We start from the raw sequence: 12285 nt of genomic DNA on the forward strand, positions 1-12285 counted from the left end.
TAGTGTAATATAGTCAGCCTCTGTGAGACTGGGAATCTTGGTCTCTAAAGTTCTCTTGATATTATTGAATTTGATATTAGCTAGTTGAGCCAACTAATTACGGACAAGCCCTCTGGAAGCTTAGTTGAATTAAATAGCTTTACTGGTACATGTTATTCATGTCTTGGATTACATGCTCAAAGAGCGTATAGTAGTTCATGGTGGCTATTAAGAGATATTGGCAGTCTGATTTCGAAATCTCACTTCAGAATGCAGAAGCCCCCCTATGATTTTTAGCCTTTTGCCATAACCCAGCTTGATTACGAAAGCGTGCCGTCCTTTTCCTGGTCAAACGGACAACCTTGTATAGTGAGCAAAAAAGTGGCTTCAATTATCAACCCCGTTACTTCAAATATAGAATTAGTGGCTAGTTGCCTGATAAACTTGTGTGCGAGAGAGAGAGAGGTGGTTCTCAGCTTACATTGAAGCAACTTGCCGAGCGTGCTTTCCAACAAGCATAATGCTGTTAATTTATTAGGGCACAGCACGGTACTCGGTCCTCTGTCCTCTCTTCTTTTTGTGCCAAAGCTCCCAACCTATAACTGCAAAGTAAAATTCAGGTGGATTTATATCAAACATTAACTGTCTAGCAAGGGGTGGAATGACAAATCACAAATGCATGCATGAACACCCACCCTCATGTAGCCGTTCTGTATAAACCTCTCCTTGTATCCTCAATTGATTACAAATACAAACTTACCAATTACTGCAAGGAACTAAAATTGTTCGATCACACAGTCTCTCTCTCATGGCTAGTTGGTAACAGAGACCACCCATGACAAAATAAATACTAAAGTCTGTGTCATTCCAGCCCTCTTTTAACCAGCGAGGAGTATTTAATACCATCATTCCCTCTATTGTAGTGTTGTTTGCCATAATCAATCTGCTTCCACTATTGTACCATAAAAAATTAGTTTAATTAATTTCAAAATCCCTGCTAAAAATATGGTCTTATTAAACATAAAATAAATAAATTATTAAAACATATAATTATATATATATATATTTTTTTTTACAACAATTTTAAACTGCTGCAAAACCACTACCTTAAGTAAGGCAATATTTTCACACCCATTACTAACATATTATTGCCTTAGCTCCAAATATATTTATTTGAATAGGTGATCTAGGGATGACTTAGATATTGGTCTATTAATGCCTAAAATAAAAGAACTAGAAAAAGAAAACTATTAGCAAATGGGAACAACCAGTACATTTGAAGTTTATTCTGCTATACTTTTCGAATAAGCAACAAATGCAGAATCCAGCACTGCTTAGACTTTCCATGCCCTTCTCGTCTTCGTTTGCGCATTAGGGTTGAAGGCCTTGCAAAACAAATTGCAACGTCAGTTAGGGTTGAAAAGGAATTGATAAACGACGGATTGTGCAAAAGGGCGACAAATCCCAAAGTTGCAGCATATCTATTAAAATACAGATAGAAAACAACAAATTTAGATCTACAAAATCATAAATGGCGAATCAGAGTCATAGGTTGGATAAAAAAATATTAAACTTTGGGAGGGTATTTGGAAAGGTGCTAAGTTTGAGAAACTAAACAAAATTAAAGCAGTCATTTAGCTTCATATGCTAGTTAATGAAAAAAGTAATAATCAAAAAAATAAAACAATGTTGTTGGTTTTAATGAAGCTCCGCATAGAAAATCCTATCTACTCTTCCAGGATTAAAAGAGTTAAGTTTTCTCGGCAACAGAATGCTATTGTCGCTGCAACAAGACTAACAAAATGGCGTTTGATTTAAAGCTTTCAAAAAGGCTTTCGCAGATTATATGATCCAGGCAACAGTGTTAAATTGAACTCTTCAACATTTCATATGGTGTCTCTGCAAATAAATGTATGAAGAAGTATACAGGATGTTGCACCTTGAAGAGATTTCTCAACGTCTTGCAATTGTGAGATGAAGCCTGAGTTAGGAGCAGCCTGAGGTCGTCTGCTCTTCACATATTCAAGAGCTTGGCATACGCTCATGCCATGCTTTTTCATCAGATAGGCAACAACAATTGTGACGCTGATGGGCAAGAATAAATTAGAAATAAGGTCAGAACAAAGCACTACATCTCTAAATTCCAACTAACAGAATTTAAATTAGCAAAATTTTAGTTAGCATATTCCTCCTTGGCAGGTATACAAAACTCTCCCAAGAAGCTTGAATCAAGGAAATATTCATAATATAAGAAACAAGAATCGTAAATTCAGATGAATAAGAAAATTCACTAAGTCAGGATATATCTTATGAGGTATCTTCCAGGAGCCTGAATATCCCTGATAAAAATTCATACCACATTCCAATGTGTAAAATAGGGCCAATAAAAACAAAGTATTAATTATCCCGTAAACTCTACAGATCAGAATTGAAAAATCACCATGTTAACAAAGAGCACAAGGCCCTGCACATCTACCAACCTGAGCCATGTCTTAAACTTGAAGCATAAAGTCCACAAAATTGCTTTTAATGAATTATGATTCTCATCTTAAGATGTCAGACCACTGTTCTGGACCGACTGCCATTTAAAAATGAATTAGAGTACTACTTCACTGACGATTGATGTGTTAGATCACTACAGTAGCAAGAATAAGAACACAGTACTAGACAGTGTCATAGGTAGAGCAAGATGAATCACCTTCTGGATCTTCCAACAAAGCAGTGAACCAAACAACCACCACCCTGTCTTTTAGCTTCATCAATAAAATTGATGCAATCATCAAAGTATTGCCTCAAATTTGTGTCTTCTCTATCCACAACTACCTCACAAAACACCATCAAGTTACAGTGGGTTTCAGTTATACAACCTCAATATGGCTTTATGCAATGGCAACTGGCAAGCAACAAGCACTCCTATATCTAGATACTCATATGTTAAAAGCAAGTTAATAACTTCTTCAGGAAAAATAAATGGAATGAAATATAGATGGAATCATAAATATAAACCATTAATAGAGAAACAGTGGCAAAGCTAAAGAACATTACAGATTTACAACTAAGTTGAAATTTAACTGCACAATGCAAGAAGTTGACTACAGAATGAAGGCAATTTTTTCCCCTTCTTAAACATTAAAAAAAAAAAAATAAGAAAGTTATACCCGAAAAATCAAGATGAAGAATATCATCATACTTGAGGCTATGTATATTTTACGGAAATAATATTCATCAGAAGAAGGATCAATCATACCTCCAATGACTTTATATATAAAATCATTTCGATGAGCAGGAGCCAAAGAATTAGCAACTGTTAAGATGTGTGTAATGTTGTTGCTTTTCAGTAGATCCTTATTGTTTGCAGCACCAACAGAACCTAAGAAGAGGCCCTAAAAATATTGCATACAAAAATTAAGTGAAGCAAATCCAAGCAAGTACAATGAAAGAAACTTAAACCAAGACATCAATGATAAAGACCCAACGACATGTTGAATAACAAAGCATCTACTCCGAGTATAATTACCCCTTCGATCTGGCAAGGAGCGTTGTCCTCCTTGAAGCATCTTGTCGCATTTGTAACTCGCCAAAGTACAGCTATTTGGTTCTTAATTGAATCGTCAATCTTATCCATTACTAGGAAGAGCAAAACTTCTCAACTCGTTTTTAATAATTCTCCTTCAAGAAAGGTATAAGACTGTTAAAAATTAAGAAATACATCCTTGTCTCCCACATGTTTCTCCACTCTGATTGCTTATCTATGAGTTGAGGTAAAAACCAAGGAACACCAAGAACAATACTATAGAATTTTAGATCGTCATGCATGAAAAAGGAAATCAGAGATAGCAACAAGAATACAACTTCACTTCACAGGTTAACGGCCATTTCAATTCAACTACAAAACTAATAAAAAAAGCAGTACTTTTTAGATACACAAGTGGGTCAGTCACCCCATGATCAAAATTCAGTTCAACCCAGAAATGGATTCTACTGAATAAAAAAGTCTTAGAGGAATTTAATGGAAGAGATAGCTGGGTTCAGAATCCACCGGTTCACCTATTTTTCCTCTCTTCTACGTCGCACTCACAAAAAAACACCAGTAAACAAAATCGCCCCAATGACCTACCTCCAAGGAAAAACAAAACCGATTTTCCTTGTGCTTTTCTCGTCAATGTTAAGATCAATCTCAAATTAAGCCGCTCCACTTTACCTTGTGAGATATTCGCTCAGTTAACGAAACCCATCAACAAGCTGTCAATTTTGGTTTTGAACCATAGGTTTGATCGGAATTTAAGAAAATGGCAGGATGTGAACAGGTAAGATTGAAGATGATATTGCAAACTGGAAATGAAAAATAAAGAGGAGGGGAGGATGATTCTGTATCCATTACAGAACAAAATAAATACTCTTCCTATATATTTCAGAAGAAAGCTCTATACACCCATAATTAAAAATGAAAGAAAAAAAGAAAGAAAGAACAGAAAAATAATCAAAAGCTCCATTACAAACACATTTTTTAATGTTCTCTGATCAGATTTGAAAGCTGAGGTAATTAGCTTACCTTCAAAGTCTGTTAATCTCCTCCAGAAAATAATGACAGCAAAATGTTGTTGGCGGATCGTGATTCTCTAATACTTTTATCTTCCGATCGTGGCAATTGATTCTCGTCGGGAAAGGGAAATTTTAAAATAAAGAGAATTCTTTGTTGGGGTCATCCATCTTCACTCTGAGCTCGGTGTTTCTGATGGGGCGGGAAAAGTTTCCATGTGGTCCAGAATTACCTGCACCCAACTGTTTTGGGCTTGATAATGGGCCTAAGCAAAGTCTACTGTGATCCGAGCCCTGTTGATTTGGCCCACTAATACGGAACTACTGTAAGAAAAAAATGACGTCAAAATCTAGTCAGCAAAGCATCATCCACTTGAGCGGCAATTATCCAGCTGCATCAATCCGCTGCGTTTTATCGGCAAATTATTACCTTTTTTTTTTTTTTTTGAAATTTGGCAAATTATTACCTTAACATGGTTATATCAAACCAACAGTCTAATAATATATTATCAAAAACTTACTAAATTAAAATTTTATTTATCTTACTGGTAAACATCAACTCTTTAGCAGTATAGATTTAATGAGTAATTAATAATTTTTTAATAAATCAATAGGTTGATGTGACGTGGTACGTAAAGAGTACCAGTAATTTTTCCGTTTTATTGTAGCAAAACCAAATTATCTTGCAAATCTTTCTGAAAATATCAAATCAATAATTAACTGTTATATAAGTTTTAAAAACATTAAATAATTATTATTTTATATGTCTATTATTGATTAATTATTATTTTATTAATATCTTTTCTATTTGATTTGTTATTACGGACTCGGCATACAACCACCCAATTCTCTGAAAATCGAAGGCGCTCGAGATCTTTAAATCGTAAACGCGACTACAAGGGGCCCTGCGCTGCACAAAAAGTCCAAAATCCATTAAATAAACACAACCAAGAGACAAGTCCAACCAATTAACCAAACGAGACCTTGCTAGATGATCGAGAAAGCGGAGGCTGAGCCCCCAAACTTGAAGGTTGAAGCCTTAGCTGGCAAACCAATATTAATTTATCTACTCAGCATGAGATTGCCAACTTCAAAGTAACCAACAGCTTCCCTTCCTCATGAATGCAATCCATGCAATAAAAATACCGTATAGGAAGAGGATAAATGATCCATCCAATATATTAGTCGTTGCTCAATTTAACCTCATCCACTTGATAATTCAGCCGCCTTAAGTTGTCAACCATATCTAATTCTCTACTATAAATACTCTGAAACCCAGTGCTTCTCCAATCATCAGCTCTCTTTCCAGTTTCCAATAATGGCCATCTCTCGTTGTCTCTTTTTCTTCTGTTCCCTTATTTTCTTTATTTCTCCTTCCATTGCACAAACATCCTTCAGGCCCAAAGCTCTAGTCCTTCCTGTATCAAAAGACCCATCAAGCCTCCTTTACCTTACCCAGATCAATCAAAGAACCCCTCTCGTTCCTGTCGATGTCGCCCTGGATCTTGGTGGTCTATATCTCTGGGTTGATTGTGAGCAAGGCTATGAGTCATCCTCTTATAGACCTGCACGCTGCAATTCAGCCCAGTGTTCACTTGCTAACGCAAATGGCTGTATAACGCAGTGCTTCTCTAGTCCAAGACCAGGGTGCAACAACAACACATGTGCGCTGCTCGTTGACAATACGGTTACAAACATTGCCACTGATGGTGAACTTGGTCAGGATGTGGTGTCTATCCAATCTACGGATGGATCGAAACCTGGTAGATCAGTCTCTGTTTCAAAATTTCTCTTCACTTGTGCACCTAAATTCATCTCGGAAGGTCTTCCCAGTGGTGTCAAGGGTTTGGCTGGTCTCGGAAGGACTAAGGTTTCTCTCCCTTCTCAATTTTCTGCTGCCTTTAGCTTTGACAGGAAGTTCGCCATTTGCTTGAGCTCTTCAACAACTGCTAAAGGTGTGGTGTTCTTCGGGGATGGGCCTTATGTTTTGCGTCCAAATTTCGATGCTGCTGAGTCCCTCACTTATACTCCACTGATTCTCAACCCAGTAAGCACAGCAGCTGCTTTCGTTCAGGGTGACCCTTCCTCTGATTATTTCATTGGAGTGAAGTCTATCAAAATCAACGGAGAAGTTGTTCCACTGAATACAACATTGCTATCCATTGACAGGGAAGGTTTCGGCGGAACAAAGATTAGCACCGTAAATCCTTACACTGTCATGGAGACCACAATCTACAATGCTTTTGTTAATGCTTTTGTGAAGGAGATAAGTGATGTCCCAAGAGTAGCACCCGTGGCACCTTTCGGAGCTTGTTTTAATTCTAGCAAAATCCTTGGCACTCGCCTTGGTGCAAATGTGCCATCAATTGATCTTGTGTTGCAGAGCAACAGCGTTTTCTGGAGGATTGTTGGTGCCAACTCAATGGTTGAAGTTAATAATGATGTGCTGTGTCTGGGATTTGTTGACGGAGGTGTAAATCCAAGGACTTCAATCGTGATTGGAGGGCATCAATTGGAGGACAATCTTCTGCAATTTGATCTTGCCACTTCAAGGCTCGGATTTAGCTCTTCTCTGTTGTCTAGACAAACAACATGTTCAAACTTCGACTTCGCCTCTAAAGCTTAGAGGATGTTTCGAAAACCTTCAGCCTACTATTGTATTGTTAATTTGTTTGTTTGATAGCTCTATTATACCATTAGTTTTACTGTTTAAAGAAAGAATGAAAGGAGGCCATGCATGATTGCTAGTGATGTCCTCACCAATTACTCTTCTGATTTTTATTTTTATTTTTCCGTTTATCCTCAAAAATATATATATACTTACAGTTACGGGTGTCATATTTGATTCTGTTTATAATAATTACTAAATAAAAAATTAAATATGGTATAAATTTATTTTAAAACCAAATCAAATTATTTATATTATAAAATAAATTAAATAGTAATTAAAACCAAATTAATAATTTTTTATGGTTTAATAAAATGTATTTTTAATTTTTAATTTAATTAAATTAAACAGTAAAAAATTATGTATATTATAATAATAATTTAATAACAAAAAAAATTAAAAACAGTATAAAGCAGAAATATGCGGAGATTCGGATAGCATTTCATATGATTTTTGTTTTTCACAATTCAAATTATTTGTGATAAATGACAGGTTTTAATAATAAATAAAAATAAAAATAAGAGATTTGGACAAAATTCTAAGATTACTGTATAATATAACTGCTTTGGCTAACTGAGAAATTCTTACGTTATATTATCTGACTAATAAAAATTTGATCAAGTCCTCGTTTGGTTTACCTACTTGCAATGCTCTACCTAGAAAATTAATATAAGCAATGGACTCCCAAAAAGGAAAGTTCAGTGGATTTGACCGAGTCTTAAGTGTTTGAGCTTAAGATGTCTCAATCTCTCGTCATATCATTATCCATTCAGGTCAAGTCAAGAAATGGGTAATGGTCATATGTGGCGGCAATCTGTAGAGTATATATACCATCCGCAATCTTGCAAATCTTTGTCCTAAGCAGTCTTCTTCGTCTGATCGACTCCCCTTCAATGGCTTCTTTAGTTCAGTTACTACTTATCTGCTGCTGCTTCATTTCCATCTCCTCCTCTGTTGCAAAAACGTCATCAAAACCCAAGGCACTCTTCCTCCCTGTTTCCAAAGATGCCACTACTCTCCAATATGTAACCCAACTGAATATGGGAACCCCTCTTGCCCAGAAGGACTTTGTGGTCGACATCGGAGGCCGCCACTTATGGATGGATTGCGACGATGGGTCATACCACTCATCAACTTACAAACAAAGTTTTTGTGGTTCAGCTTCATGCTCTGTCGCCAAAGCCACTTGTGGTGGTGCTTGCTTACCTGGTCATCATAGACCAGGCTGCAACAACGAAACTTGTTATGTCCTCTCTGAAAACACAGTCAGAGGTGGATATGAAGTTGGAGATGTTTCCAGAGATACAATTGCCCTCCAATCCACGGACGGTGTAAAGGCCGGCTCATCTGTTTCTATTTCTGATTTTATCTTCGCTTGTGCAAATGCTTGGGATCTTAATAGTCTTGCTAGTGGCGCTAAGGGAATGATTGGACTAGGAAGGGAACGAATTGCTCTGCCAACCCAACTTTCTTCTGCATTTGGTGGAAGCTTCCGGCGTAAATTCGCCATATGCTTGCCTTCCACTTCCAAATCCAATGGTGTCATATTCTTTGGTGAGTCTCCATACGTATTCTATCCCGGTTACAATACATCAAAGGCCATTGACGTCTCGTCAAGATTCCAACACACACGACTCTACCTCAACACTATATTCACAGGATCATCCGTTGTTATACGAGGACCCCCATCGCCAGAGTATTTCATCAAGGTCACATCTATTATGGTAAACAAAAAACCCATTCCCATAAACTCAACGTTGCTGGAGTTTAAAGAGACGGGCAAGGGTGGAGCGAAATTATCCACAGTGGAACCTTACACCAAGCTAGAAACCTCTATATACAAGGCTCTGGTTAAGGCGTTTGATGAGGAGATTGCAGTTTGGAATGTGAGCAAGGTGGCGCCCACGGCCCCATTTACAGATTGCTATACAATGGGAAATATGGGAATGACAGGTCTTGGAGTTAGTGTCCCCGACATTGCTCTGGGGTTGGAGAACAATAAAGATTTGTACTGGGAAATGTATGGAGCTAATTCAATGGTGGAGTTGAGTAAAGATGTAGTGTGCTTAGCGTTTTTGGATGGAGGTGATGAGCCAATAATAACAACACCAATAGTGATTGGGGCACACCAGTTGCAGGATAATCTCTTGCAGTTTGATCTGGCTTCTAACAGACTGGCTTTTACTTCCACACTTCTGTGGGAAGAAGTCCAATGCTCCAACTTCAAATTCTAGTTTGTCACTGTCTATTAATTTGCAGTTTGATTTTGTGTATTATCAGTAAGTTTGATTGGCTTGCTTCCTCTCTGTTTGGCATGCTTTCACTATCTTTATTTCTTTCACGATTCAAATAAATTTACTTCAAATGTAAGAGTTTTTGATATTCAATAAAGAGAAAACTTCAAATGTAAGAGTTGATTGGCTTGCCTTTTTTTTTTTTTTTGCGTTACATTAAGATCTTTGTTGTACACGTGTCAGTGTTGGTGATCACTCCTTGTATCATACGTTGATCAAATTTATTGTATTATTCTTTCTTTGGGCAACCAGTCATTGACTTCTCTAAATCTGTGATACTGATAATGGAGGAAGCAGTGCATCCTGGCTCGAGTTTCAAGCTAAAGGAGGCAAATTTCCCTTAATCAGATGCTAAGAGCTGTTTATCTGTCTTTTCAGATTGTCCATTTTACAGAGAATAAAAGTTAGGTTGCATATTTATGTCCATGTGGATTAATTTTTCACATTTGATGTTCTCTTTCAGTTTTTCACATGTTACACTTGTTCTTGTGACTTGCAAATCGTTAGCTCTATAAGAAACATAGGTCTTCAGTGGACTGGATCAGTATGATGCCTGATGAAATTCTTGTTTCTATATTGTCCCGGTTGACAATGACAGAAGCAGCAAGAACTAGCATCCTATATCCTGTAAGGATGCTAAGGTTTCTGGCCCATCACTAAAATTGAAATGCCTAGAGATATTATATTGTCATTCTTTAAAAAGTATTGAGATTTCTGCAGTTAACCTTGTCTCCTTTAAGTACGCTGGCCGAATGTTATGCATCTCCTATAAGGATGTTCCATGTCTTGTTGAGGTGTCTTTCATGCGAAGCTATTCTTCCTTTCTGATAAGGAATATTCAGAATCAATTTCCTCTGCTGTCTCAGCTGAAGACACTGACATTGTATTATAAGGTTAGTGTGGAGAAATAAAATTTACTTTGTACGCCTAACATGCTTTTATTCTTGGTCCTCTTGTTCAGATGTTTGCTATTACTGTTACATGCTTTAATTCTTGGTGGATTTGTCTAGAGCTTATATGGAATTTCCAAAATTCCCTAGTTACAAAATCTCAATCAGTTTGAGTTGGTGTTAGGAAGATCAGAGGTTCGCTGCTATGCCCGATGGTTGTGTTTATTAAAGGCCTTTCCTAGGTTGCATAAATTTTCGATTCAGGTGAATATTCTTAATTTGCATTGAAGGAATCATTATTTATTCTGTTCTATTTTTGGAATCCAAATGAGCCTTTGTATATTTCCTTATATATTTTTCAAATATCTCGAAGCTCTACTTTGAAGTTGCTGGTAGTTATGTAAAATCTACGGAGTTCAATATTTCTTTCGAATTTTGATCATATGTATCAAATAAAACTGTAGTCAAATTTATAGCTACCATTTTTCTATTTTCTAAAAATTCTATCCTTAATGGGCTTAGTTATGTGGGCCACAAACCTCAGGATATGGTGGATGTTTATTCACCGCCGGCCTTGATTTTCCTATCATTTCGCTCCTTTCCAGAGATATAGGAAGTCAAGAAATCAATATATATGTAGATTCTTAGTAATATGATCTTCATTTCAAATTCATTAACAGTTGTAAATGATGGATGAAACATAAGCTGCTGCATTCTCGTTCATGCACTCCTAAACTTTGCTTGTTCTGGGTATTCAAACATTTGTTTGTATGTCTTAACACTAATTTCTTGTGGGTAAGGAATTATGATATGATTGTTCCATCTATCTGGGCAGTTTAATTATCTATATCCTACTAGGAATGAGAAAGCGAAGTTTCTGAAGTGGAAGTTGAAAGCAAAGGTGCCAGGAAAGGATATCAGCACAAATGTCTAAAAGTTTTCGAATTTATTGGGTTCCTTCCATCTAGATATGATTTTGAACTTGCATGGTTTATGATTGAAAATACTGTAGCGCTTGAAAAGATAATAATAGAACCCTGTGCAATATCCAGGGGAAGACCTGATACACTGGACCCATCATCCTTGTGGAATATCAGTTTGTTTTGAAATAGTTTTCATTGAATACTTGAATACTTTTTCATTTTTTATCATCTTATTCTTCTTTTTCTCATCATATTAGTACGGTATTGTTTTAAAAATGTCTTATCAGCATTAGCCCGATAAGCATTCAGTCGCAGTGTAATACTAATACATTTCTTATTTTGCAATAATGGAATCATTGTTAATCTGTGTTTTAGACCCAATTGATCCTTTAAACTCTGTTTTGTTGAAAACCAAACGACACAACTCAGCTACTATCATTAGCCATTTTTTCATTGTATTTGCTGGGCTGGGTTGTAGCTATCAAAAGACAGCATCAGAAGTAGCCATTTCCACGTCCCTTTAAGCCACCTTTGTGGAATTTTAATATAAATGGATATTTTATCCAAATTCACAAAAATTCCTGAAATTTATTGCTCATCTAAACTTAGCGTGGTAACTTCCAATTAAGTGACGCTCAAATTCAAACATTTTTTACTCTTTGTTATGTAATTCAATATATGAATAAATATATTCAATAGTTAATTTTATTTTATTTAGTAATAAGTAATTAGCGTAATAAATTAAAAAAGGTAAACTTGTAATGAGTATTTTTAATAAACAATATTAGTGTATTAAATTTATAATTTGATAAAAAGAAGCAATGAATTTTTTTTCACCCAAAAATTACCTGTTTAGTGGAGCCCAATTGACCACTGAGTAAGGTAAACTCAGGCTCACGAAATCTCTAAGGTGTAACTTTGACTGTTGATGGAAAAAATTAGATAGATATCCAAAGCCACCCACGAAAAAAAAAAAAAGAAAAAAAAAAAGA

General features: G+C 36.2%; 3 protein-coding genes across 5 annotated transcripts; 2 read left to right on the forward strand and 1 right to left on the reverse strand.

Annotated features, from left to right (window-relative positions):
• Positions 1-97: 97 nt before the first annotated feature.
• Positions 98-4719, reverse strand: LOC110602661 (dual specificity protein phosphatase 1). Of its 3 annotated transcripts, XR_002486002.2 has the most exons (9): positions 4532-4719; positions 3497-3648; positions 3227-3362; positions 2678-2798; positions 1919-2064; positions 1254-1364; positions 675-931; positions 461-581; positions 98-340 (listed from the first exon to the last, which is right to left on the reverse strand). XR_002486002.2 is itself a non-coding variant. In XM_021740232.2 (6 exons), exons 2-6 carry the CDS (start codon positions 3602-3604, stop codon positions 1351-1353), a joined length of 525 nt encoding a protein of 174 aa, XP_021595924.1. In that variant the 5' UTR covers positions 3605-3648; positions 4532-4719; the 3' UTR covers positions 1061-1350. The 3 variants fall into 3 exon arrangements, 1 of the variants encoding a protein (XP_021595924.1); XR_002486004.2 differs by lacking the exon at positions 675-931; XM_021740232.2 differs by lacking the exons at positions 98-340; positions 461-581; positions 675-931 and having other exon boundaries at positions 1061-1364.
• Positions 4720-5744: 1025 nt separating this feature from the next.
• On the forward strand, positions 5745-7356 carry LOC110602659 (probable aspartic proteinase GIP2). Its single transcript, XM_021740230.2, has one exon. The coding sequence runs from the start codon at positions 5837-5839 to the stop codon at positions 7142-7144; it is 1308 nt and encodes a 435-aa protein (XP_021595922.1). The 5' UTR covers positions 5745-5836; the 3' UTR covers positions 7145-7356.
• Positions 7357-7712: 356 nt separating this feature from the next.
• On the forward strand, positions 7713-9596 carry LOC110601104 (probable aspartic proteinase GIP2). The gene has a single exon (XM_021738118.2). It carries the CDS (start codon positions 8080-8082, stop codon positions 9418-9420), a length of 1341 nt encoding a protein of 446 aa, XP_021593810.1. The 5' UTR covers positions 7713-8079; the 3' UTR covers positions 9421-9596.
• The last annotated feature ends 2689 nt before the right edge of the window (positions 9597-12285 follow it).

Source organism: Manihot esculenta, chromosome 15 (genome assembly GCF_001659605.2).
Source record: "Manihot esculenta cultivar AM560-2 chromosome 15, M.esculenta_v8, whole genome shotgun sequence".
Classification (NCBI taxonomy): Eukaryota; Viridiplantae; Streptophyta; class Magnoliopsida; order Malpighiales; family Euphorbiaceae; genus Manihot; species Manihot esculenta.